Below are 27,880 nucleotides of genomic sequence, written 5' to 3' on the forward strand. Positions count from 1 at the left end.
GGGCTGTGCGGGGCTGAGGGGCCGGGGCGAGGGTGCGGGTGGTCGCCGCGGGCGGGCGCTTGGCTCCCGTGGCCGCCCCTCCGCGGTGGGGAGCGGGCGCTGGCGGGGCCGGGCCGGATCCGATGCGGGCCCTCGCCACCTCCCGCCGCCGGCTCCGTCCGGCGAAGCGGGAAGGCCGGCGGGCGGGGCCGGGCCCTCGGGGGCGAGCCGCCGGGCAGCACGGGTGCCGGTTGGATGCTGTCGCCGTGCCGCCGCCCAGCAGGCCCTGGCCCGGGGCCCAGCCCGGCGGGCGGCCGGGGCGGGCCAGCGATCCCGGGCCGGGCATGGGCCTGTCGCAGCTCGTCCCCTCCGGTGCCGGCGTTGCGGCGGCAGCCTGGCACCAGCAGGGGTCTGCAGGCCGCCGTCCTGCGCCCCCCAGCGCGGCCGGGCCCGGCTCGGGGCAGCCCTGCGGCCCCTCAGCCAGCCCCGGGCCCTGCGGCCGGGCCTCCGCACCGCCGGCATGGTGGGCAGGTGGAAACCCCCCGTGAATGCTGTCGCACTTCAAAGGAGGAAAACTGTAAGTAGAGTTTTCTATTAAATTAGTTCCAAGAAGGCAGGGGCAGGATAAAATGTGAAGTTTTCTAAAGCCCTTCTAGCTGTTCACGGCGCTGGGTGCCCTGGCAGAAGGGGGCTGAGGGCCGTGCCAGGAGCCCTGTGGGCAGCGAGCTGAGGCACCTGCTGGCTGTGGGCATGAGGAGCTTGAAAGCATCTGCAGGGAGTAGAGACATGAACCCTAGGTTCTACATGTGAAGAACAACAACAATATTGGAATGACAAAGTACGCAGTAAGTACAGAAATACTATTTGTTTCTAAAACTTTTCTCTATTTGATTAAAAAAGGTTACTAAAGCAAAACCAAACCCACTTCTTTGTCCATTTGTAGGTTAAAAAAGCTGTTAAATAGTAGTTAGATGAGAGAACTGCTTCAAGGGCAGGATCTTCATAACTTTTACCTGGGTTTTGGAAAAAAAATGTGCTGGAGTTTTCTGATTTGCTGCTGGCATTTAGTAAAAAAAATAAATACTGGAGTAGCAGAAAACTGTAAGTAAAAGATCAGGGAGGAAACATTTTATAATCTAGAAAAGGAGGATAGCGTTTTTAGGTGTGGGTCAGTTAGCTTAGAATTAATTTCAGGCAAAATAAGGGAAACCTGCTCTAAAGCTTGCTTGATAACAGTTTATGGGATTTGAACATAAGTAATCGAAGTGGTTTGTGTACAATATCTTATTTTATTCAATCATAGGCTTGATTGATGATGTCACAGACTTATTTATAATTTTTAGGAAGAGTCACTTTAGCTTTATTTAGCTTTATATGTCAACTATGGAACACCCAATAGCAGGCTGATTTCTGTGAGCTATTCAGTTCTCAACAAATTGTTAACAGAGACCATAAATGGAGACTTTCCTTCTTGTGGAGTCCTGCAGGAGCTGGTACTTTCTTAGGCAACTAAAAAAGCAAAACTTCCTGTTGACTGCCTGCAAATAAATGTATAAAAACACAGACTATGTCTTTAATCTTTGCATCACAAATCTTGAGGCAGTTTGAACTGTTGCCATCTGGATTTTCAGTAGGACTGGATGCACAGCTGCTGTTTGAAAACGACCTAATACAGCCAGGAGCAGAGGCTACAGGGCATACTCCCAGAAAGCTAGGGTCATTCTGGGAAGCAGTGTGGGCTCTTCCACGGTTCTCTGAATTCCTTATTTCAATTTTCAGGTACCTGATTGCTAAAAGCTTATGTTGTCTTTGAGGTTCTTGCTGTTCAAGTGCTTCCTTACTGTGCTGGTCCTCTTTCTGCCAGCCCAGGTTATCGACATGCTGTTTATCTGTTTGTACCAGTCAGAGCAGAGACTAAACCCCTCCAGTTCATTGGGGCACATTTAGCAGTGGGTAGTGGGTTTTTCTTCTGTTTATAAACTTTTTTTTTAAAGGTGTTTTGGTTTTTCTGGTGGGTTTTGTTTGCCCCTCTGGTGAAAAACTTCTCCCTTTCAGGTAGGGGGGGGGAAGAGGTAGTACGGAAGGAACTGGACTGACAGGAGAAACAGAGGGTATTTTCTTTCTAGGGTTTGTAAACATAATCTCTTCTTGCTTTGAAGAGACAGTGTTGTCCTGCAGGTCTATAAACTGGGCTAGGACTGAGCCTTCAGCATTCTGCCTTGGACCACTGTGTTAATGACTGGCCCTGTCTGTGTCTCCTCAGGCTGACTGGGAAGTTCATGTCCCCATGTGCTTCCTAGGTGCGTGAGCTAGCGCCCTGGAGGGAGCATTAGCAGATGCTGTCTGTCCATATGGAGCCTGTGCAGCCCAGAGGGCCAAGTGCATGTTGTGTGCAGACTGAAGGTGGAGAGCATGACCCCCTGGGCTGTGGTGGGACAGCCCAACTGCCCCATGAGTGCAGCACTATCTTGGAGTGCACAGGGCTGTCCCTGGGTCCCTGCATGGAGGTACTGCCTCAGTCTGTGGTGGAGCAAAGGAAGGATGTGGGCTATATTCTGGGTGGAGATGTGGTGGAGGTCCTTTGCCAGCCTCCCACTGGGACCAGATACCTGGTTCTGAGGTCATCCAATAGCAGCAAAATTTGGGGTAGGTGTATCAGGAGGAACCAGAGCTGTAGGTCCCAGGTGACAGTGTGTGGGGCAGCCCTGGACCTAACGACGATTGTTTGGTGATGCTGAGTCTCATGAGCTATAGAGCTGTGCCAGATGCTGGAGTCAGTCTGGCCCAGTAGTGTGGGCCAGACCAGATGTATGTGACACACCCAGGGACAGTACAGGAGGTGGCAGAACTGGGACTGAGCAAGTCTTAGTGAGTCCCAGCCCTGCTGCTATAGTGTGGGGCTGGCTGGAGGAGGGAGGGAAGAGGTTGTACTGGGTACTCTGTTCCTTTTGACTGTAGGACTGTGTTGAAGAGTGTTCTTCTTCATAGTGCCCTGCCTGCAAGCCAGAACTGGTCCTGAGCACAGGTGTTGGAGCAGTATCTGGCCCTGCAGGGCTGTAGTTCTTCCATTTCTCCTAGCCCTTGTGGCCAGTTGTGCTGCAGGGAGAGGCGATGCAGGTGGCAGAGGCTGTGTCAGGGCTTGCGGGGGACACTCTGCCTGCTGTGGCATGTCAGTGGCAGGCTTGGGAGAGTCGGGCCAAAGAGCGGAATTACAAGCAGGCTGCCGTTTGCATCTAGAAGGTCAGCAGTCGATCTCCTTGCCCAGTTCTAGCGCTCCCTAGGCCACAGCGTCTGTGTTTATGCCCCCTTTCCAGCAGCACTCCCGTTTTCCTGGCTGTAGAATGTGCAGTCGTGCTTCTGGTGGGATGGAGAGTTCTCGAGTAGCTTGGAACTGCAGTTCTGTTTCTGCCCTGGAGGTGGTTCTCCCTGACTACCTGATGTCAAATATGTTTCTGTTGCATGGGCAGGAGCCTGGTGCTGCCCTGTTCTAAGCAGGCTGCTAGTGGAGCATGCAGCTTCCCTCTGTGGTACCCTGGCACTCTCGGCAGATACCTGGCCGTCTGTGTGGGTAAGCTGCTGACTTACGGTGAGATGAGCAGCTATCTCCTGGAAGTGTCTGGCAGAGCATCTGACATTAGGTGAGCCCAAGAGAAGTAAGGCTTTAGTGGTGCAGCTACTTGATTCTCTAGTATTGCAATTTGTGCATCCTGCTTCATGTGTTGTCCCCCATCCGCCCCTCAAAGGCTGGCAGAATGGAGTTGGTGATCAGCCTCATATCCCTCTTACTAAATTTCCTGCGTTTCCTCACAGATCTGCACTGCGGGCTGCCCTTCCAGATGTGCCAAGCTTGAGAGGTGGAGGGAGATGGTTGCTCTTGATATGGTGAGTTCTGCACTGAGCCTGCCAGACTGTCTTTCTTCCATTTCCCATGTGGACGTGGGTTCATCTTTCACTGTGTGGGGCTCATGCTGCTTGTTTCCCCACAGTGCATCCCCATGGAACTGCCCTGATACACTTGCACAGGATGTCATACACAGCCTTCCTTTTGTGAGGGATCGCTCTGCACACTTAGCACAGTGTAGCTCTTGTGAAGACTGGCTCCACAGCTCAGATTCTCTCAGAGTGGACTTGTGGCTCCATGTCCTGTTTGTGCCATGATGCTTTAGTGCATCAGGTGAGATCTGAATGAAGTTGCTTTGGGAGGAGTGGGTGGACTGCCAACCAACAGGGATTCACAAGAAATTGGTCACTACAAGAATGACCCAGAAGCACTTGGCTTACAGTAAAAAGCAAACATTAACTCTTGAGCCCATGCAGGTACTCTTCCAAAGTGTCTTTTGACTGCCTTTTTGTGAGTCTGTCTCTTTCCAGGTCTGCCTGTGTCCTTACAAGTCCCCCAGAGAATTCTTGGTACTGCAGCACTGTCATGTTGCCTGTCTCTGGCCCCATGTCTGCGTCAATCTGTTTCATTCTTACAAAGCTATATGTGCCTGTGGGCTAGAAGCAGCTTTTCTTTTTTGCCTTGGGTCCACTCTTCAAACCCCCTCAAAAAGAACACCAGTGCGACAAACTGAATCAAAGCATTTATACAAGTATCAGTAATGCCAGTGTTCTCTTTTCCTTTTTGTAGGAGAACAATGACTCTAAGACCATGGGCTCTTTTCTGTCATAGAGCGGGGGACTGTGAGGCAGAGCATCTCTCTAGTCTATGATGAGTGGTGCAGGTTTGAGGAGAGGGAGGGTTTTGGGGAATGGAGGTTGGCACCAGTGTGCAGACCTGCATGCGTTTCTCTTTCCATGTTGTTGCATCCCTTGGCAGCAGTGCTGCCAGGTGGCTGCTCTGGTGTGTAATTAGACACTGTTCCAAATAGCATAGGCAGGAATGGTTCAGCACTTGGAGGAAAATGAGCTGGTGATGGATAGCTCTGGTGATGCCAAAGCTGTTAAAATATGAACGTCTGAAATGCATCCAGGGTTCCAGCAAGGAACTCTCATCCTCTCTGTGCTCAGCTGCTGGTGTGTGGGGACAGTGCTGGTCTATGTCCCTTCCCTTTCCTGGTTTGGTCTGAGAGGTGGGCTGTCTATAAGTAATGGTAACTCTTGAGTCCCTAACTCATGGCGGCCCAGGATCCCTGCTTGGAGAATGGGAGAAGGTTGATGATCAAAGGTCAGACAGATGTTCCCCTGTGAACACACACATTACTGTCTGAGGCTCTGTAGGGGGACTGAAGGTCTGTGTCTCCATCCCTGTTCTCTCCAGCAAGTATTATTGCAAGGAGTTTGTTTCCCTGTTTGTTCTTTCTGTTCACTCTGGAGTCTTAGATGTAGGCATCAATAATACTGCTTCCTTAATCTCCCCTGCTTGGGGTTGTGCAGAGGGGATGGGGGAGGTATTCAGAAGTTAATTATGTGAGAAAGTAAGTCTTATTTGATATCCATAATTTCCAGAGCCGTATAACAATGGGGGTCAGAAGGCATCCTCGTTTAATGTCTGTTCCTCGTATAGCCCTGTATTACCTGCTGTCAGGCATGAGGGGGGAGACTGAAAAAGCTGCTGTCTGGTAAGGTGCTTCCTGATGCAGAGCTGCAGCTGGGGACTGAGAGCCCCAGGGACTGGCTTGCAGTGCCCCTAGTACTGAGAAGCTTGGGACAGGGTGGAGGCCTCCTCTGGGGCCTGAGGACAGAAACGAGATGGTGACAAAAAGTATGTTTGCACACAAGTAATGTGTATTGGGCTGGGCTCAGGACCATTACCTAGTGGTACCCTGTGTGGTCTCCAAGTGGGAAGAGGATGCTTCCGTGTACCCCCATGCAGGGTGTGGGGCTGGAGAAGAGGACGACATGGGCAGAGTGGCCCCATGAGGAATGGCTGCTGCAGGCCACACGCCGTTTTCCCATTAGTGAGTGTTTAGTTCAGCGTTTTAAATAATTGTGTCCTCAGAATGATATTTAAAATCCATTTGGGAGGCAATGAGGCGGGAAAGTGCCTGTGCCATTGTGATGACGCTGCGCAGGCCGTGCCACACATGCATATTACAAACTCGTTACAGGCTCGTTTACACACACACTGCTCACTCCCCACACAACCTCTTTCTGATGCTTCTAATGTTTCTTCCCCACTATGGCTGCCTCTGCTTGGCTCTAGGGAGAAATTTACTTGATAAGGTAGGCCTGGTGTCTGCAGCAAGAGGAGTGAGGGACATGGTCCAGGCAATTGGGTGCTGGCCTCTGGAATGGGGATGTGTGGGGCATGCTTGGTGATGGGAATGTCTCAGGTATCCTGTCCTTCACCTGTGCTCCATGCTCAATGCAGAACTGTGCTTACTTTCTGACAAGCCCTTGCACTTCTATTATTGCAGGCTCCAGACTCTGCAGCCCCAAGGCTTCCAGCTGCTGTGCTCTGGGCACAGTGTGGAGAAGAGTTTACAGCACCTGTGCCAAGCTGACTATGAAGCCAAGTATCAGCATGTGCTCTTGAATGTCCACGGGAAGCTACAGAGGCTGGAGGGACTAGGTATGAGGGAGCTGATGAAGCAGCAGCTTCAGTGTGGTTCTGTGAGTGCTGGTTAGTGGCTGAATGGGAGGGCAGCCAGACTGCTGCATGAGCACCCTCCACCGTCCTCCCAACAGAAATAGAAATACTATGTGGTAGTACAAGGCTTGTGATGCCACTTTATCCTTGTCCTGTTTGCCTTGGTGGCATGAGCAGTATTTGGTCTTCTCCCCTTGTCCTCTCCCTCCTGATCATGTTCAGCCCCTTCTAGGCAGGGTCCCAGCTGTGGTTTTGCTTGGTGCCACCTTGTGACCAAATGTTGGTGGTGTGAGGATCAAGCCCCCAGGTATACTTAAGGGCATGTTGGTTTCTCACATCTATGTCCCTTGCACAGTCACCTTGCTGGCTGCTTTCCTGAACAGGAAATGGATGGCTCTAGCGTCCTTGTCTCAGAAAAGACTGCCAAGCAGATATGAGGGCAGAAGCAAAGCTGGAGTAGGGGCAAAGGCTGTCAGATTAGAGAAGGAAGAAAAGGGTATAAAATGTGGGGCCTATCTGTGTCTGAGGCAGCAAAAGTTCTCAAGAGGTGGAATTTCCACCACCCTGCCCCAGGACTGGTGAGTCTGAATTTCCAGTGTGTTTGGGAAATGTACGTGGTGGGATGGCCTCATAATAGAGAGGCTGGGTCCCACAGCCTTGTGCTGAAGGGGTGCTAATTGATATAATGTGGGGCAAGGAAGTGCCAAGCCTGGATATGCTGCTTTCATCCAGGTTCCTGCCAGCAATCAATGTACTCAATGTAATCAAAGTCACTATGTACTGCCCAAGAAAGGGGGCTGCATGCTGTGGTTGGGAGGGGACTGGAGCTGCTGTAAATGCAGCACAGATCAAGAAACCAGAAGCTGCTATTTTATGGCTGGAACTCTGCAGGGTTTATATGTGTGAGTTTGTAGATGGTTTTGTGTGGTGTATGCCCTGATTGTTCTCTCCCTCTGCATGTGCCTGTGAGTAGTAAGGCTCCAGCTGAAACCTTAACCTTGCTGTCAAAGAATAGGACTGGTTGTGGTGGTTTATTCTTCAGGACACTGTTCATCTTCTGTGCAAAGGGCTTGCTATGCACAAGCTGCTCTCTTGCTACTTCTTGTGGCCACAGCTGTGGTGCAAGAGGCATAAGCCCATTTTGAGGTTTCCAGGTGCTTGCTTGTTAGCATATCTTGGTGTGGATGGTGGCCAGTGCCAAATGCAGGCATTTGGATTTGCACGTGCATGGGATGCGTGGCTTTCCTTGCTGAGACCCTGAGTGTTGCCTGGTGTGTTGGAGGTGGGGAGAACCTAGCTGGTCTGTCTGCCAAGCTTTTTCTTTTCATGTGCATTGTGGTTCAGCTCATCCAAGCCAGGCTGTGTTCTTGTCTGTCAGCTGCCTGTGCAGCTGCCCTCCCAAATGGAGATGGCTCAGAGGTGCTGTAGGGAACAGGGAGGGCAGCTGTTCTTACCTGATGGTGGCAGTGGGCTGAAACACAAGCAGAGAGGGTGTGATACAACGGTGGATGAGGAGATGAGATGTTCTCTTGACAGATGTGGTGTGGAGAAGGGGAGGCCCAGGGTAAGAGCCCCAGTGCCTTTGGGAGGTAGGGCAAAATGGAGCTAGAAGAGTCTGGTGAAGTTCAGCACTGTGACCTGAAGCTGATCAATACACAGAAGAGGGGTAGAAAAAGATCTGCCTGCAGGTGAGGGCTGTGGGCTCTCATTGTCTTGAATGTGCCCTGTGGACCTTCACAGGATGGCTGGGGTTGGAAGGGACCCCTGGAGCCCCCCCAGCCCACCCCCCTGCTGAAGCAGCTCTCCCAGGGCAGGCTGCACAGAGCCACGTCCCGGCGGGTTGGGATGGCTCCGGAGAAGGAGACCCCACAGCCTCTCCGGGCAGCCTGTGCCAGCGCCCGGCACCCTCCGGGGAAAGAAGTTTGTCCCCAGGTTCCGCAGGAGCTGCCTGTGGTGCAGCCTGTGCCCGCTGCCCCTTGTCCTGCCGCTGGGCACCCCTGGCAGGAGCCTGGCCCCGTCCTCCTGGCACTCACCCTTAAGGTATTTGTAGACATTGATAAGGTCCCCTCAGCCTTCTCTTCTCCAGGGTGAACAGGCCCAGCTTGCTCAGCCTTTTCTCATGCAGGAGATGCTCCAGTCTCTGCATCACCTTTGTAGCCCTCTGCTGCCCCTCTCCAGTAGCTCCCTGTCTCTGGAACTGGGGAGCCCAGCACTGGACACAGTGCTGCAGACATGGCCTCACCAGGACAGAGTAGAGGGGGAGGATCCCCTCCCTTGACCTGCTGGTCACTCTCCTCCTCACACACCCCAGGGGCCCACCAGCACCCCCAGGCCCTTCTCCACAGAGCTGTCTCCCAGTGGGTCAGTCACAGCCTGTACTGGTGGATGCATGACAACTGTGGGTGTTTTGCTTGAAGATTCTGAAGAGGGGTGGAAAGGCTTTTATGACTTGGGGGGTTTGAGACCAGAGCTCTTGGGCTTAGAGGTGTTCATGACTATTTCCTCTGAATTACTAGTGCTTTGTGCAGCCTGTGTCCATGGGGAGTTAAGCTGGGAATGGCTAACGTGGTGTGGCCTCTAGGGACAGTGCTCCTGGTAGAGCTGAAGAACAGTAGGGTGTGGTGTTAGAGGTGAACCAGGAGTCTGCCAGGTGCTATGTTGAGGTGATCTTTTATCCAGGTTGATGAGCTGTTGAGAGAGGAGCACAGATGCTGAATGTGGCAGTGGACCAAGAAGATAAGCCACGCAAGGCAAAGGAAGTAGTAAAGTCAGGAAGAGATCCCAGTGTTTCGGGCACTGTGGGTAGGAATGCATAGCTTATGAACTAGTAATTGAGTGAGGCTGTGGGTAGAGAAGGGGCTGGATCACCTGGAACTGACTGCTTTGGCTGTTAGAACTGGTGATCCCCATTTGGACACCTGTACTCTAGCTCTGGTTAAGACCTCTGTCTACTGCTTCTGACACTGCAGCTATCAAAGTTGCTGCAGCTGTCAGTAATATGACATGAGAAGCAGGCTTTGCTTGTGACAGAAGTGAGCCTGGAAAGGTCTTCTGAATGACTTTGTGCCATAGCAAGTTGCTCCTGATTGACAGAGAAGGTATTACTGCAGGTGGCTACCACTCCAACCTGTGTGCTGCTGTGTAAGAGCAGTCCTGACAAACATTTGAACGACAGCCTCCTCTACACCCAAGAGGTTCTCTGTGGTCCACATTTCATAGCCCTGCTTGTGAATGAGGGCTTCAGCTCAGTAGTGTTTTGAGGAACAGTCATGTTCTATTTACTTGTTCCTTGAAGCCTGGTCTGAAGCTCTGTGAGGTCTCTTTCTGCTACCTCTGCTTACAGGAGGGACTCCTTGTACTTGCTGGAGTAAAGGCCTTCACAAAATAGCAGTGGCTGGCTACTGCAGTTATTGTGTTAACCTTTTGCAGACTAGCAGGAGCTAGCTGCTGGTCCCCCTTCTTCTGCTCAGGGTAGTTTTTTTGGATCCCTCTTTCTCTTCATCTGTTGTATGGTAGAGGTGTGTACTTTGCTTTTGGCTTCAATCTAGTGTACAGCTTCTGTGTACCTGGGAGGTTAAACAGTAAAACAAAACTAGGGGTTATTAATGCTTAAGGTAGAAAATGAAGAGCTAATAGTTCAAGACTTGAAAACAAAGTGCACCGTATGGGCTCTGGTAGCTTACCATGTGTCATCAGAACCTTTTGAAGGTGGCAGCATTTAATAAATCATGTTAGTGCATATGAGCAGCTAATATCTATGTAATATCATGGTTTCCTGAGTAGTCTCTGACCTGATAGGGCCATATGCTATGTCTTTAGGCTTGTAGCTTGCAGATGACCTTGCCAGTAGCAAGGTATTCTCCCCATATCTGTCTTTTGGGGGCAGACATACTTCGTTACACACAGGAGCACATGTAAATGGACACACTTGCATTACTGTTGGGCTGGAGATTCCAGTTCCAACATCCTTGCTCTGACCTGCATCATGGACAGACTTGTCTCTATACCAATTTGGGTAACAGCTGTGGGGCTGGGTACCTCAGTTTTGTTTTGACATATCTCTCATGGGCAGATAGTTACCCATGCAATGCTTCTTGAGGGTGTGTGGGGTTGCTTGTGTATGCTCCAGGGAGTGCCTTCTCAAAAGTCAATGACTATTAGCCTCTGAGCCCATGCAAACCTACAGGCAGGAGTTGATCCTCTGAATTTCTCTAAATGTCTCAGACATTCCAACATGTCTCTCATGCTCTGTTAATCATACAATAAATATGTTGTAACCTTTCTGATCTCACTCTGTTCATCTTGCCCCCAACACCAGGCAGGTGTAATCATAAAACAGACTATTTAGTAAGAGATAAAACAAATCTCTTGCAATATCAGCAACAATGTTTAGAAGCTGTGAGATCACTGAAAAAAAAATTGTGACGCGTTGCAAGGATATGAATCTTCCCTCTGGCCAGCCTTGGGTCATGGGATTGCACATGAACCCCTTTACTTTGACCTTTGAAGACCCTCTTCATCACAGACAGATCTGAAGCATCTGGGGAAGGACTTGCTAAATGCCCTGAAATCACTGAGGCCAGAGGATTGAGTGCTGCTGATCTGTGCAACGGACAGACCTGTGCCCCAGATGTGAAGATGTTATGCAAAACCAGTGAGGAGAAGCCTGCTTTTTTGCCCACCCAGACTATGCAGCCTGCTGTGGAGTGTACAGTAGGTAGACTCAGTAAATTGGATTTGAAGGTAAAGCCTTGTGCCAGTAGCTGCCAGATGACAGTGCCGAGGGGACAGATGGTCCTGACTTCCCTCCTGTAACTTGTCAGGCAGAGCAAGCAAAGGACCCTCTTTTGCTGTGGGGCCAGGGCAGATGCCAGAGCCCTGTCAAACATGAAGGAAAGGCTCTGCTGAGAGGAGTGTGTGTGGTTGGTTGTATTCTGTAGGTTTTATTTTCTGGTAGTGTTTTTTTGTTGGTTTTGGTGTTGCTTTTTTGTCTCTTGTCTGGTTTTTTTTTTTTTTGTTGTGCGGTGGTTCTGGGTTTTTTGTTGTTAGCCATGGGAGTGGGAGGAGATCTCCCAGGGCAGCTGGTGCAAAGGCTAAAAGGCACACCCACTCAGCCCAAGGTCTCTGAAACTGCCTGAGTATGCAAGCTCTGCCAGCATTCTGGGTGTGATGTCCAGGGACCTGGCCTCAGCCTAGCAGTCAGGGTGTTCCTCTTAGATGCCTCTTCTGGGTGGTTGCAGGGTGCATGAATAGTACTGTGTATTTTATTTTCTGTGCCCAGATCTACAGAATCTGATGGATTCTGTGCCCAAGCCCATGGCTGGGGGAAGCATGATTGCATTGGTTTTGGTGGCAGGAGCAGTGGGAGGTGGAAAGATAGGTTGAGAGAAATTAAGAGTTCTCCTTAGTTTGTCCTTTTCCTCATCTCTAACAGAATCTAACTTCCTCTGTACTTCATGTTCCCCAAGTTGAGGCTGTTGCACTGAGCCTCTGTTCTGGTCAGACACAGATACCCTATTTGTCATGCTCTCTCCACCCTTCCTGCCATGGTGTCCTCTCATGGGTTCTCTGCTTTGTTCAGAGACCTGGTGGTGACTGATGCAAAAGCAAGTAGGATTTTCTTACCAGTAGCTTGGCTATCAGTGCCCTGGCCAAGGTGTCAGATAGCTACAGCCAAGGACACATCGTGCAAGCTGTGTGTGTTGGTGCTGATGCTGTCACATGCTGCAGCTGGCTAAGGAGCATGCAGTGGAAGTCTGTGAGCTCCTGTAGCTGCTGAACAAGTGGGTCCCATCTACAGAGAGGGGAGGCTGGTGGAGGCTGCAGGCAATTTAACCTGTCCCTTCTGCCTTCCCCTCCTTGACTGTTCCTTTCCAGTTGTTTTCAGCCTGCTTGTCTCACTTATGTTGTGCTTTGGATGAATGGCCAGCCCTTCCTCCTGCCCCAAACAGATTTCTATCTTCTGCGCTGCCACTCTCCTTTGCAGTGTTCTTTTACCCCCTGCATACTTGCTCTCTCTGCAGGACTGGCAAGACAGTCTTGAACTATTACAACTGGATGAAAGGTGGGTCCAGGCAGTGCAAGAGACAGTAGAAGTGAAGGAGGCACAAAGGAAACACAGAAAGAAAAGAAATAAGAAGGAACACCCACCACCACCACCCCCAAACAACTAAAGATAAGTTGTTTTGATGAGCTCTGTACATGCTGTTTTGGGACAGGACAGTTGTTTATCAGGTTTTGGCCACTGTGTGCAGGAGGAGGACAAACCACCGAGTGGGGAGAGGGTTTGGAAGCAGTGTGTGTACAGAATTAAAACAAGGCCACTGGACATGTGTGTACATATACATGTGTGATGGGGCTCTGTGGCATGGTGACCACTGTGAAGCTCACCACATGTGGATGAGGCTGGAAAGGTCTCTAGTTGTTTGGATTGTGGCTGTGTCTGAAGGGAGAGCCAGAGCTTATATGGAAAGCCTTACAGTAGTGGCATCTACTGCCATTCTTAATGCCTACATCAGTCTGGGAGCTCCTGGACCTGTCAGCTCTTTGGTGTAGGAATCTGATAGGGAAGAGCACAGGAAGGAACCTATGAGTGCCTCTTCTGCCTGACTCCTCAGCAGGTCCTGTAGCATGTGAGGGTGTGAGGCAGGCCCTGAGCCCCTTCAGAGGGTCAGCAGGTAATTCTGGCCAGTGTGGATCTGCCCTCCTCTCACACCTGTGCTTGGACACTCACTTCAATAAGCTTGAATGTGGATTCCAAAGTGGGGCTGGAGATACAGCCACTGCATCCCACAGGAGAACAAGTGTGCCTGTGACCCCAGTGCTATACCAGTGAGATGCTGCAGGCTGCTCATGGGTGTAAAGTATCTGCAGTGGCAATGGGAAATGTGTCTGACAACTCTTGAAGGTAGCTGGCAGACCTGGAACTGGTTCACGAGCCCTTTCGGGCTTCCCAGTTCTTATGTAGGCCTTTTGTCTGTGCTGGAAACAGCCACCAAAAGGAACATGAGCAAAGCCCTTGTTCCTTGTCTGGTCAGCACCTGCAGCCACACCAGAAAGATCTCTGTCACAGCTTGGAACCAAGTTCACAGGGTAAGGACTGAATGGGTTCAGATTTAAAGAAAAAACAAACCTTTCCCCCTCCCCAAAGAAAAAAAAACAGCCGGCAACAACCGCCCCCAAAACCCAACCTCCAAAACAAAGAAAAAACTCACCCAAACCCTCCAAAAACCTCTAGGCACTTACTTATTTAATATTAAACAAGTGACACAACTTGCCTGTGGTGTGGTCCTGGAGGTAAGTCAGTTGGGCCAACATGATAGTTTCCAACAAAGCCGTGTCCAGTGAGGCAGCATGGTCCAGGAGAAAGTCAGGGGATCGGTGTAGCAGTTCAGGGTAGAGGCATGTAGTCTGGATGCATGGCCACCCTTGCTAGCCCTCAGGCACCCTTGGCAGGTCTCTATGTCAGCTCAGCAATCCCAGACGCCCTTAGCTATAGGGCTGGGTAGAGAATATGGGCTGAAATTCCACCAGCAGCTAATGAGTCCCTGTTGCCATTGTTGGCACTCATAGCCTGCCCAGCTGGAAGGTTCTCATGTTGGCAGGGACACAGCAAAATAAAAGGTTATTTGCAGGAAAGTAATTTGAGAGTAAACTAAATTTAACAGGTCCCAAACCTATGTCAAGCTACCACAACATCCTAGCTAATGGCATCTGCTCTGTGTCCTGCAGAATGAGCAGTGATAACTGGGGTGGGACAGGGTGCTTTCAGCATCTTTCACCCCTCCAAGTGTGACCTGCTATGCAATCCACCCCTCCAGTTATAGCTGGGCATACACACCTCAGAAGCCCAAAGACACTTGCCAGCCTCTTGAGGTTTGCATAGGAGACTGTCTTCCTTATTGCCAGGAAACCTGGTTCATGTCATACAAGCTGCTATTCCCAGGGCTTGCCTGCATGCCTTCCTTTCTTCTGCTCAGCTGTGCCTCAGCAGCCAGCCCTGCTGCCCTGGTGGAGATGCTGGGTTCCCAAGGTGGGGGGTGGGGCGGGAAGGGAGGTGGGTGCTTGTGAGAGGTTTTTGGGTCCCTGTGGAGAAGGCCTCTGTACTCAGTCCCTCATGACTTCTGACACCACTTTGCTGCAGGCCTTTCCCTAGCGGCCCCACTGTGCTTGCCCCCATCTTGCCCTGTTTCTTTCCACGTGGGAGTGCTGTGCAGAGCAGAGATTTTGCAGAGCAAACAAGTGAGCACATAGAGAGTTTCAAGGCTGCCTGCTACTTGTCTCCTGTGGTTAATCTGTACTGGTGATTGCATCCAGCAGCTGAAAGTAAGCTCTCGGAAGGAGGAGAGGTGGTGGAGGGGAGCTGCCAAGCAGGGCTATTTATACTGGGTGAGTCAGGCTGTGCCTGAATCCAGCTGGATGCCGGGGAGCTGGGACCCAAGGGCAACCTGCAAAGGACATAGCTTTGGATGAGAGGTTTTTGCCTGCAGCAGCTTGTTTATTGTGTGGTTCAGATGTGTCCTTTTCATTCCCCATGATGGACTGCACCTTCAGCTCTGCCACACAGTGCTTGCTGCAGCTGGATGAGGAGCAGCTGGATCAGTGCAAGTGCTTTCGGCATGTAAGGCCCTGTTACTACCACCATGAGCACAGCCTGAGCCTAGTTGGCCAGAGATGCCGGAACAGTCGCTTGGAGCCACTGGAGTGCCGGGACCTGCTGGTCCAGAATGCGCTCTTCACTGGGGACCTGGAGATGGTGCAGAAGTACTTCACCAAGAGTGCAGCTGTCAATCTCATTATTGAGACCAAGGGTGATGAGCTACGTTGGACTAGCAGGAAACTTGGTGGGTATGCAGGGCTGGGACATGATGGGGATAGAAAGTGCCGGGATGGAGACCAGAAAAAGAGCACAGACGCCCAAGGAGAGTGTTGAGAGGAACCCCCAGGCAGGGGGACAGACAGGGTAGTGGAAGAGGGATTTGGGAAGAAAGGCTTTTGGGTGAGGAAGGAGGACTCCAGGGCTGTAGAGCAAATGGTAGCAAGCTTGATGAAGGTGACCGGAAGCAGATCTACTGGGAAATGGTGAGAACAGGGCGCTTGGAAGGGCTGCTGGAGAGAAGCATCAGGACTGTCCTGTTAAGAGTTTGCTGGGATAGATGTAAAGTATGTGCGAGGTGGAGAGGGTGCTTGGGTGAGAAGGCATCAGGTGGTATAAGGATGGTTTTCCTGCCTTATATCTGAAGTTGGATCTGTTCATTGGAAACTAGAGGCAGCAAGGTGCTTTGGGAACACTGGAGAGGTCTTAGCAGTGCCCTTCAGGCAGACCTTGGCCCATATTCTGAGCAAGAGGCATGGCTGTGTTTCAGCTTTGTAGGCAGCTGCTTGGGGACCAAGCCACGATGGCTCCATGTCTACCTGCTGCTGTGGTGAAATCCAGGCATGAAGCAGAGCCATCGATCCGTGCTGCTAATGCTGACTTTGAGAAGCTGCAGGGGAGGGCTGATGTGGAAGGGTTAACAGTCATCAGCTGGAGGGGAGCTTTGCTCCAGAACAAAGGAATTTGCTATTTTGCTTACTTTCACATGCAGGGTTTGCACCCTGCAAGCTGTTCTGTTCTGTGAGATGGGTTGGGCAAGGGGAGCAGAAATCTCGTCTACCAGAGGGGTGGTGGAAGCAAGCTTGTCCTAAGTGACAGGAGGCAGAAGCTGGTCATCCTTGGTGTTTCCTCCCATCTGTACCTTGCTCAGATACACCTTGTGGCTTCTGCACTCTATGGTCCCTTTTGCTTACCTTCTCATTGATGTCATCTATCAGCTTTTCAGCAAGCGGCACAGCTGATGCATTAAAGGGGGAGAGTACTTAGCAATCTGGAAGCGTGCTTGTACTTGCCTCTGTCTGTGAGTAGTGTGGTGCAGGCAGACTCACAGAATTTAAGGCGGGGAGTGTCAGGTGTGTGGGGGCCATAATTGCACCACTCTTTTCCACAGAAGACTGGTGGTGAAAATCCCCCTGTGCCAGAATGGAAGAGCTGTTGATGCAAGCCGCTTTCCCAGAAGGTGCCACGGCACAAAGCTATGGAGCACACTGATAAAGCTTGACTGTGACAGAGCTTTTTGTGGGGGTCCACACTAGCAAGGAGGCAAACAGATAGGGTGGGCTTGCAGGCGCAAGTGCTGTTACTTGTGGGTGGTGAAGACTATTTACCAAGTTCCAAGATGTACAACCCAGGTTTTGAGTTGTTACAGTCTACTTAGGACTAAAAATACAAAAGGTATTACCCTTTGTGTAACTGAGACCATTTGCCAGTAAAATATTAATTGCATGGTTTAACTCCTGTCTTGTGCTGGGCTGCCAGATGCTTGAACAGCAAGTCAGTCTGCTTGTAAAGATTTGTCCCCCAAAGAAAACAGAACAGCTGGTGTAAAACAACTTTACGCAGAAATTGCTCGTCACCCAAGTTTCAAGGTATGAAAAACCCAATTGAACAAGATCATTCATCAAACACAAACCAAAAATGTGCTGCCAGGTTTATCAGATAAGGGTACAGAATAAAACCCAAAGCAAACCTTCATGCTGCCTAAGGCTTTGGTTATGTATCTCACTGGTCTGTAGGGACAGTTTCTTGAAACTTACCCAGCCAGTGACCTTCAAAGCGGATTCTAGTGACCTGGTCTTTCCCAAGTCATCCCTATTGATATTTTAAGAAGTCCAGAGGAGTGTAAATTGTGTGGTGTTACTGACACTAACTCACACAGCATTTCGCCTCCCTGGCGATGTTGTTGTGATTAGGGAACCTCAGCTCTCATGGGATACCTGCTTTTATCTTTGAGGGAATAGAGGATCCCATCAGGTGAGAAAGTCTGCCAGGTGCTTCCCTCTTTTTTACCCTTTCACACACTACATTTTAGCTAGACAAAGTGATGAGGTCTGCACAGATAAAGCATGCTGGAGGCTGTCAGTATAGAACTTGGTCATTTATTTTCATTACTGAGAAGGGTAAAGTTCCCTATCTTACACTCTTCTCTGGTCCCCCAGGTAATTGTTGCTTGTGGTCCATGGGGGTCAATTCACTTGTTTTTAGCTGCGTGATCTGAATAGTTCTGTGGCAAAAAATTAAACTAAACACTAGTAGTCCTCCATGCAGTTTGATGTGTTCTTTAGAACATACAGTCTGAACAAAATGCACACCATGCTGATGAAGTGTGAGAAACGTGTGCTGTTCTGTAACCAAAGTACAGGCAGGGTGTGTTTATACAACTAAGTGGGGAGAGGGGAAAATGCCATCTCCGGTGAAAGGACAGCAGTGGGGAACCCCAAGTAGGGAGACTGTCAGAGGATGGGAAAGGGAGTATTAAACCATGCAGGAGCTCTCTGCCAGGCTGAATTTCAAGGAGGAGTAGAGGAAGGGGTCTAAAGGATAATTACCTTCTACATTTTTACTTCACTTGTAATGCACCATTTCCCATCCTCGTACCTGTTTCTACCTGTCCTTTGGCTTTGGGCTTTGATTAAAAAGAGCTGTCCAGTGGCTTGTTTAAGAACCTGCCTAAGTGTCAAGGGGGTGCAGTGCTGGAGACATGCAAGGAGCCAAGGGCTGGACCAAAGTGTGCTGCTGCGATCTGGGCAGCAGCTGGGTGACAGCAGGGTAGCTGGGCATGAGACTGCTTCTCTCTCTCTTGTCTTAGCCATGTCCTGGGTTCATTTCTACCCTTCAGGCTGCCCTGCTGAGGTGCTTTCCCTTCACAGCCAGTGACTGCTGCCTGAGAGGAGTGTCCTTACTGGCCTCTTGATCCAACATTTGGTCACAAGGTTTCCCAGAATAGAAAAGCCGAGACCCGAGCTGTACCCAACCTGGACCAAACAGTGACGCGGCATGTCCTCCCTCCCTGTGGAGCATGCTGGGGCAGGCAGGCAGCCCACAGAGGGAGTGTGGGGCGCTGGTGGGGCTGGACCCATTGGATCAGAGCCTGGCCAGCGAGGCAGAAGCAGGTCCTGCTCTGGCTTCTGTGCAGGGTCTGGGTGCTGTGTCATGGGTAGCATCACAGGTAGAGGAGATAAGAGTCAGGAGCCCATTTGCACACGGAAGGTGGATGGCCCTCCCCAGGCTTACTGGCAGGCCCTGCTGACAGGGGACCAGGGGGTTGTGGCAGAGATCCTCAGTGACCCTCAGAATAACCTGAGTCCCAACACTGTGTTTGACACCAGCGACCTGGAAGAGTGGAAAAACTACCGCTTCAACCTCCGCCGGCTGAGTATGCAGGGAGGCAGTGGGCAGGTGGCATGGCCCAGCTGAACAGGGGCTCAGAGCCTTTTGCTTATGCTGCGTGGCATTGCTGCTGCTGGGATTGTGTCATGGGTGCTATTTGGGTTACAGAGGAGCGGGGATGGGGGTGAGAGCACCGGGGTGTGGGTAGACTCTTCTGTGCTGCTTGCGGGAGAGTATGTGTGGGAGCGTGAGAGGTGTCCAGGGCACCTGCCCCTTCTAGAGGGGTTGTGCAAGTGCTTGGGAACTGCTTGAGTTCTCCCACTGGGCAAGGGAGATGCAAGCCCTCGGCTGTACTCCTTCTGTGACTGGCCCTGTAGCCTGGCTCTGTGTGCCTTTTCTGTCTGCAGCCTGTTCTGAGCTGCTGGTTCTCCCTGTGGGCTGTGCTGGGCAAGGAATTGTCACAGCCCTGTGTTAGGTCGAGATGATCTAGTTTGAAACTGGCCCTGGGAAATAAAGTTGGTCATGTGCTGCTTCTGCGAGAAAGAGGTGAGAGGGATGTAATGTCGAACATGTCATGCAGTCTGGGATGTGGTCCTCTAGTCCAGCCTGGGTAGGCAGCAACAAGTGTGATTTAAGGAGCCCTTTTCCTGTAACAGCTGCAGGGTGTTTGCCTGCAGACCACACCAGCTCAGCAATGGTTCCAGCAAGGTCAGCATCTTTGACAGTTGGCAGGTTTCAGCCCCTTGCTCTCTCCTAGGCCCTAGATGTCCCTCTCTGCTGAAGCTTGTTTGTCTGCACCATGGTCAAGGCTTGTCTGAGTCCCTTGTACATGGCAGCCTGCTTCAGCCCCTCTTTGTTTTACTGCCTGGTTCCTTGTATTTGTGGTGCTTCATGCATGGTGCTCTTGCCAGCCACCTTGCTGCTTTCAGCCCTGTCTGTGCCCCAGCCCCTTCATCCGCTGTCAACAGAAACCCTGTGTGCTGCCTGACTGAGCTGCACTGTCTGGGAGCAGCCCCTGCCCAGGGCTCCTGCTCCTTAGAGCTTCCGTCATCATGGCCGTGCAGAGTCATCCCCAGATCTTTGCTTTGAGCTGGTCCAAAGGCAGCGACCTGGCAGAGAAGGAATTGGCAGTCCCTTGAGGGGGGACCCGAGTCTCTCAGGGTGGGGGTGTACCTCAGGTACCCTGGGGGAAAGGGCAGCTCTGGGCCCAGTGTTTTTGTGCAGTGTGGCTGGACATGGCTCCCTGACCTCTCTTTCCCTGTAGGACTGTGGTCTCTGAGCTACGAGCAGGAGCTCACCACGCCACTGCACATCACAGCCAGCCGGGGCTACACAGACTGCCTGCGGCTCCTGCTGCTCAGGGGGGCAGCTGTCAACTTCGCACCAGGGGGTAAGACTGCCCTGCACGAGGCTTGTGCAGCAGCCAGCGTGGACTGTGTGCGCCTGCTGCTCAGCTTTGGTGCTGACCCCGAGGCCGTCTCTGAGGATGGCTACAAGCCTCTGCACCTCTGCAAGAGCCCAGACTCCATCGAGTGAGTTTTCCCCAGGGGCACAGTGGGCCTACCCATCCCCAAGCCTCACCCTGTGTAGAAGGGTCCCTACTCATCCCTGCAGCTGGGCTGGTGGCTGCAGCAATGGCTGCTGATTGGGGTGGCCTTGCTGCCTGTTCCTGCACGAGGGTCACCTCTGAAATCCCACAGACGACTGCAAGCTCTAGTCCTCAGCTGATGCAGCTGAGCTTAGTGCTGCTATCTCGCTGCCTGCTTGTGCAGACAGGCCTCCATGGGGGTATGGGGGCAGGCTTTGGGTGTGATGACACTTTATTAAAGATGTGTGGAGAGTTAGCTAGAATTAGGATGATGGTATCTCTGCTCACCAGTCATCCTGGCTTATAACCACTGCTCCAGGGCACAAGAGGATCTTTGGCAGTGATTTTTTGGACTCAGGAAAAGTGAAAACTGTGGGATGGTACAGGCATGGGGGTGGGAGGTAGTATGGGAGCTGGAGAGGAGAACCTGTCACTGAGTCATCTTGGCCTACATAGGTGTGTCCAGCAGCTGCTGCAGCATGGCGCCAGCGTCAACAGTCGGACAGAGGAGGAGGATGACACAGTGCTGCATGTAGCAGCACGGTATGGCCTAACAGACCACGTCCGGCTGCTTCTGCGCCACGGGGCTGAGCTGGAGGCAGAGAATGAGGAGGGGCAGACACCACTGAACTCTGCCTGTGCTCAGCCCCATCAGCCTCAGGACATGGACCGCTACTACCAGGTCTGCCAGCTGCTGGTGGAGAGTGGTGCTAACATCAATGCTGCAGACAGGGACCGTCAGCACCCACTTCACCTGGCCTGCAAGAATGCCAATTCTCAAATAGCAGAGTTACTGCTGGCCCGGGGTGCAAACGTCAATGTCATGAACTACAGCGGCAACACAGCACTGCACAATATCCTGCAAGCAACTGCCTACAAGCTGGAGCACCAGCCAGAGCTCGTGGTGCGAGCCCTGCTCAACCACGGTGCCATCCGCATCTGGCCTGGCTCCCTCCTCAAGGTGCGGTGCTCACAGCTGTGCATGGTGGGAAGGGAAGGCTGTCAACATCAGGGCCCCAGTGATGTTTCTGTCACAGCAGGGCTTGTTCTGTGCCAGCCAGCTTGCTGTCCTGCCTGTCTCTTCCCAGTGGCTGGGGGAAGGGGAACTGGTGTTACTGGTAAGGGATTCCCTGAGGTTTTTTCCTGGGGTATGTTCTCCTGTAGGACTCTCCTGCTTCTGCCTGCTAAGCTGTGTGGACAATACTTACCCAGTTTCCCTAATCACTTGCCCTGGAAAGTGTTGGCCCTTTTCCTGTCAGGGGATGTGTTTCCTCTTTGGGGTATACCCTCCAGCTCATACTGTCTCTGCAAGGCACCAGCACACAAAGGGTTAATTTCCTGTCTTAATTCCTGAGCAGTGCAATAATTACCCAGCCTGGAGATCAGCAGATTGCTCTCCCCTTTGGGAAAATACAGGAAAATCAACAATTAACACTAATTAATCTCCTATTAACGCCAGATAATGAGGATCACTCCTACAGCCGGGATAGACTCTGACAGCTACTGCTGGCCTGGGCCGTAGGGAGTGGGAGCCAAGAGCCGGGGTGGGATCTGCCTCTGCGCAGCTATGCATGGGTGGGGTGTGCTCCGAAGGCCACATTGGTGGTGTAGGGTACACAGCACCAGCTTGGATGTGGTACACACTGGAGATGTGTTGCACAAAATATGCACAATGTCTTCCTGGGGCTCTGTGTAGCAGCTGGCGTGGGCACAGTACCTCTTCAGCCACCCATTGCACACAGCACAGATACAGGGTCACTGCAGTCCCCTGCCAAACAGGCTCAACACATCCCTGAGACCCCTGTGCAGCCCTTGGCAGAGATGCGGTATGCCTTAGCCTTGCTGCATGCAAAATGGGTGTTGGTCCTTGCCCCAGAACAACTCGCACTCTAACTAGGGAAATGTGAGGAAAGGAGCCTGGCATAAAGCGGGAGTGTTGGTTGCTTATGAGCTACTTGCAGCCATGAGGCAGCTGAAGGAGATCTTCATCCCAGCCACTTACGTTGGTCCTACATCTGAGAAGAGGCTGTGGGGGCCCAGTAGTGCTGAATGTGAGTGCACTGTGTGTGTTGGGTGGTGGCTCAGCTGCCCCCCTTGCAGGAGTGGTGCTCTGGCATTTCCCACCATCAGTGGTTTTGATCTTCTGGCGCAGCGTGAGGGAAGGACATTCGTCCCCTGGATTTACCGCAGCTGGTTCTGAGCAGCTTTTTTGGAGGCATAGTGGGACTTGCAGGACCTTGCCCAAAGGTGGTGTTCATCTGCTTTCTCCCTGGTGCAGGTGCTGCGGTACTGCCATACCTGCCCACGTGTCATCGAAGCCCTGATGAACAGCTACGATCATGTGCATATCTCCGAGGACTGGGTGGAAGCTGTTCCAGCGGAGGTCGTACAGGTTAGGGAATGCATTCTGTTGGCTGGAGGGCATGCAGCTGGGCTGCCGCAGCAGTGTGCCAGAGGGGGCTTGGGGCAGGACAGGGGCTGAGTGGAGATTTGCAGGGTGGTGCTGTGTGGGGGATAGGGATAGGGAGGATGCACTGTGGTGGCTCAGGTAAAGGGATGTCTGGTTCTCTCTCTGCTCCCAGGGTGATATTTTCAGTTTTATCTGCCTCTGGTCCTCTCCTCTCTCTGCAGAAATACCCATGTTTCTACCAGTCACTTTTCTCCCTGGACCGGAGACCTCGCTCCTTGCAGCACCTGGCTCGCTGCACACTCAGGACCTTCCTGGAGGGCCGGTTGCTTCTTGTCCTATCTCAGCTGCACCTGCCAAGTGCCCTGCACCGTTTCCTGCTGCTCAGCTTTGAGGATGTTCTCTACTAAGGGCTGTGGTTCCAATCCTACTGCACCTTTCTCTGCATATGTTCCATCCCTGCAGGTGCTGTCTGTGCCTTCCCAGCTAACCCCTTCCCCTCACACACCTCCTTCCAGGCCACTTCAGCCCCCTGTGCCAAACCTGTTGCTGTGTCCCTGCCCCAGCCAGCCTTGTGCTTTGCCTCGCACACCTATTTTGGAGCATCCTGTTTACCCATACTAATCAGGACAGACTCCATACTCACTAAGAAAAGCAAGATACGGGGATTAGGCCATTTTGTGGGACAAGGAGCAAATACGCTGCATTGATCAGTTTCAGTTGTAGGGTATCGGTCTCCCTATCCCAAGTCTACAAACTCTAACCTGAACTAGGCAGCTCCAGTGCCCCGGGCATTTGTCGGGATCCTCTCTGTAGTCAAGTTGTTTACAGTTTGTGCCCAAAGGTGTTTGGAATAAACTCTAGCTCTTCTCTATACGTACCAGAGTACTTCTGCCTTGCCTTGAAGATTGTCCTGACAGAGCTCGTCCATGTGACATGCCATGCATGGTGACGTGCACTCTCGGACCTATGCATCCATCTGCTTCTCAGAAGACATAGGGGAATGTGCGGTGGGTGTGGGCTCAGGCCTCCTAAACAAACAGTCCTCATGCAGGTACAGTGTCTGGGACTGCCTGGTTTTGTGCTTGGGGTCCGACAGCAGTGCTTGTGCCTGCACTGACTGTGATGTGGGGCCAGGGGGAAGCGTGCCCTGAGGATGCTGGTCCCCTGATTGCAGAGCAGCCAGCCCCTGTGACAGCCCAGCCAGCACCTACCAGAGCAGAGTGCAGGTCTACATGCTTCTGCCTGGGCTGCGCTGCACTCTAGACAAGGTAAAGGGTAACTTAATGACAGAGTTGTAAAGAAATCAAAGCACTGACCATCACTTAAAGGTTTCCTGTAAGCTAGCTCCATTCCTGCTTCTCAAGGAACACCTAAACAACTGCTGGCTGGCGGAAGTTTGTGGGGCAGTGCTGCAGGTTGCTCCTCTTGGTGCACTGATGTTTCAAGGCCTCTGTTAATGTCCATGTCAGCGCCAGGATGCTGGAACGCACAGATCTGAAGGCTAAGCAGTTTGACAAACCAAATGCTTCTGTCTTTTTCTGCCTCTGTTGGGATGCAGGGCATAAGTCTGCTCCCCTAGTTATCACTACCTTAATTATCGCCACCTTACACAAGTGGTCCATGCTGCTCTGAGGTAGCAAGCTTGAAATAACTATGGGAGGTTTGGTGTGCTGTTCCTAATGTGCTTGCAGCAGCGATGCACCACAGCATGAATGCTAATGGGATACAATAGGAGTGTGTTTACACATTACAAGCTTACAAAAGGTGTCAGGAAGCCAGTTGTGGCAGCCTGAATGGGTAGGTGCTACTATGACAGTATAGAGATGGTATATCTCAAAGAAGTTTAACAATGTGCTTTTTGACATCCATTGGCAGAGAGGTGAGGTGTGGGCTTGAGGGTGATGTACCAAGACTATCTGCAAAACAGGGATGAAGGGAGCTGGAGAGTCAAAGCTTTTAAAATACCTGGATAATGGCCTGCAGTCCTACCACGGATCAGTAGCACCTTTCCCTTGAAGCGGTGCAGGAACCCAGCCTGAAGTCACCACCTTCCTGCTGGCTGAGCTCATGTGTCTGTTCAGGATGATCTGTTTGTGGGATCAGGTCCTAGAGTCATATTCCTGAATTCTAATCACCCCTTCAGAGTGTTCATTTTTAGCCAGATCATGTCTGTGACTGGAGAAGCAGAAGAAGGAATGTCTGTCCCTTTTGGTGGCAGCGTAGCCTGGGATGTGGTGGATTTAGCAGGCCTGAGTTAAGGGTTGGACTTGATGATCTTAAAGGTCTTTTACAACCTAAATGATTCCGTGGTTCTACGATACCTTTGGTATTAAGGCAGTCTGCACAGCAGCACATGTGGGGCTGGCTTTCTGGTCCTTCTTCTTTCCAGCATTGTCCATATACCTGCAATAACTTATGTTCAGTAGTGTGCACTCAGCCACTAAGATAGTGTCACTTTAAGGAGAGGGAAGGATTGAATTTAATGGTTTGCTTTATTTTGTAATTGTTTCTTGCAGCTGTTAGACTCAAAGCCATGCCTCAGGTCTTGCTGATCACTTTTGCTAGTTCTGAAGTCTGCTCTGCACTTGGGTGCTGAGGGCAGCTCAGGCTGACGGAGGTTCCTGCAAGCACAGGCACACGCAGTGCCACCACACACATGGGCAGGCCAGCTCCTGGCATGGCCAGTTACTGTTTGGACAAAGGTGCCATGGCACAGGCAGGCACCTTTTGTAACGAAGGACCCATGCTGGGGCTGTGGGTGAATTTCCAGGGTTCCTTTCAGAGCTACGTTGGGATCCCAGTGTAAGTAGAAGGTGGCCGAGAGGGGCAAACCATCCCTGGGCACGGATCTCCATAAGCTAGATCTTATCTGTGTTCCCATTGAAATTAAAAGGGCATGATTTCATTGCGTGTAAGGATACCACTGAGTAACCATTTTCAAGGAAAAGGGGAGTATCTTTTACGCATTGATTTAATTGGGGGTGGGGGTGGGGGGAAACAACACGAAAAGAAAACAAAATAGATCCAAAAAACCCACCAGAAAAGCTTTTGGGCACTCAAGGCTTTTTTCAGAACTGAAACAATCAGAAAAGTTCAAGCTAAGTGCAGGCTGAGAACAAATGCGCTGAGTTTCACTCAGTTATGCTAATCGATTAGCAATTGATTTTTAAAAACATTTACAAGGACGGAATTAAAAAGGTTTGATGTTTCAGAGCATGTTTTGGCGATATAACAAGCTGTGCAACTTTTTCTTAGGTTTCTAAAGGAGAAATTTGTAATGCAGCATTGAATGTACTAGCTGGGACAGGAGTTATGCCAGGGAAATGTAGCTGTCCTGAGTGTGAGGGCTATGGTCACAATGGAGGACAGAAAGCATGGGAATTACTAGCACAGAGGCATGTGGTTCTGATGCATTTTTACCAACTGCCATAAGCAAAGGCAGCTGCTGATTGCTACTCTGTCCCATGTTAAGTTGGGGCCACATGCTGTTGCTCCTGCTTCAGCATCCACCTGGGTTTTTTGGCAGGGCAGTCAGCAAGAGACATCCTCATGACTGGCTGAAGTAATGTGAGGCCACTGCCACATTCTCAGCGTGGCTGTCCAAGCGATGTGCTCAGGGAAAAAAAACACCTCATCCCGTTTCTAGGCAGACGTTTCCATCCTAGCTGCAGCCTCTGGGTCTTACTCTGACCCTCTGTGCAGGCAAAGCATTGCCTATCCCACACGTTCCCTTCCTTTAACTGAAAGATCAGCTACATCAGTATCTCCCTGCAGGCTTCCCAGCCTCGAATATGTGCTTGATTCTTACTTCATCTTTTCTGTTCCTCAGTAAAAATCATTACGTGCCATAAAAGGTGGGCTAGTAAACCACAATGGTACATCTAGAAGGGTACAAGGACAAAGCAGCTATGGAAAAGCTCTTACCTAGGATGTCCATCCCCACCCCTGAGCTCTGTAAATTATATTTCAGGTACTTTTGAGTCAAAAGGGCACCTTTAGCAGTTGTAGAGTGGTTTATTTTTTTTTCTTCCTCCATAAATTTGACCAGTCACTTTTGTGGACCCATGTATGTTTGAGCATCCTGGTATCCTTGTGGCAGTGGTAACTTACTTGTCTTTAGACTGTCACCTTCTTGTTTCGTTTGATGCCCCTTAATTCTTGTGTTCTAAGAATACATAGGCAATCTAGTCTGTTCCTCTTCATTGTGTTGTTCAAAACAACAATCCCTGTAATTTCTTTCCTTACTCAGGCTGGGTTTCTGTTCAGCTCTCATTCCCTGCCTGGAAACTGTCACCCAACCCTTAACCACAAGCACAGACTTTCCCTGTCCCTTTACTGATCCTAATGCATCGCTTTGAGATGAAGGGAGCACAGCTGTGCACAGCATTCAAAATGTGGTTGCACTATGATGGTGTAAGAGTTATTCTTAGCCGTGTGAGTATGAGAGCTACACAAATGCCTCAGGAACCTTGGATTCATATTTGACATTACTTGATAATTTACATTGTCCAGGAGGAGGACAGCCTTGGCAGTGATGCCCTCCCATTCAGCATGGTTTGTGTTCAGATAGCATATGTAACAACCTCTAAATGTTTTTCAGATTCATATTGCTATCCAGGATGCTGTCCCTGTTTTAAAACGAAGCCCACATTCTTCTTTCCTATATGTTGCACCTTATACTTAGATGTGCCAAACGGGTTTTTCGTGAACCTGGTCTTTCACGCAATCCAGATCAAGTTGTCTTCAGCAAGTGCCATGTGTTATTTCTACCATCCCAACAATTCATTTTTCACCACCCCAATCATTTTACAAGCAATTGTTTTTTATTTTCTCCCTGATTGCTAATAACTTCTAGCATTGAGATGTGAATAGAATACAACTAGAAATACATCTGTCAAATGGTTATATAGAATAAGTCTTCCCAGCTATCCAGTTCTTTCAAATCTGTTAATACTGATCACACTGACTGTAGCACACAGCTGATTTTTCATATTGGAATGTCATGCAGAACTGTGTCAAATGACTTACAGGAGTCTAAGCATGCCATATATATCCAGTTAGCTCTATCAAACTGGTAGGCTTACAAAAAAAATAGATAAAATTATTTGAAAGTACCTCTTTCAAATGACATTAATTTGAATAACATTAATTTGAGTTCTAGTGTTT

The 27,880-nt window shown here is 50.8% G+C and overlaps 1 protein-coding gene across 3 annotated transcripts; it reads left to right on the forward strand.

Annotated features, from left to right (window-relative positions):
- Positions 1 to 468: 468 nt before the first annotated feature.
- On the forward strand, positions 469 to 23,587 carry ASB10 (ankyrin repeat and SOCS box containing 10). Of its 3 annotated transcripts, XM_080382723.1 has the most exons (7): positions 469 to 556; positions 3,790 to 3,861; positions 6,339 to 6,493; positions 19,981 to 20,248; positions 20,761 to 21,265; positions 22,583 to 22,696; positions 22,936 to 23,587. In XM_080382723.1, exons 1-7 carry the CDS (start codon positions 528 to 530, stop codon positions 23,119 to 23,121), a joined length of 1,329 nt encoding a protein of 442 aa, XP_080238849.1. In that variant the 5' UTR covers positions 469 to 527; the 3' UTR covers positions 23,122 to 23,587. The 3 variants fall into 3 exon arrangements, with proteins under 3 accessions (XP_080238849.1, XP_080238848.1, XP_080238847.1); XM_080382722.1 differs by lacking the exons at positions 469 to 556; positions 3,790 to 3,861; positions 6,339 to 6,493 and adding an exon at positions 11,945 to 15,354; XM_080382721.1 differs by lacking the exons at positions 469 to 556; positions 3,790 to 3,861; positions 6,339 to 6,493 and adding an exon at positions 15,365 to 18,762.
- The last annotated feature ends 4,293 nt before the right edge of the window (positions 23,588 to 27,880 follow it).

The sequence above is a fragment of the Falco punctatus genome (genome assembly GCF_963210335.1).
Source record: "Falco punctatus genome assembly, chromosome: 4".
Classification (NCBI taxonomy): Eukaryota; Metazoa; Chordata; class Aves; order Falconiformes; family Falconidae; genus Falco; species Falco punctatus.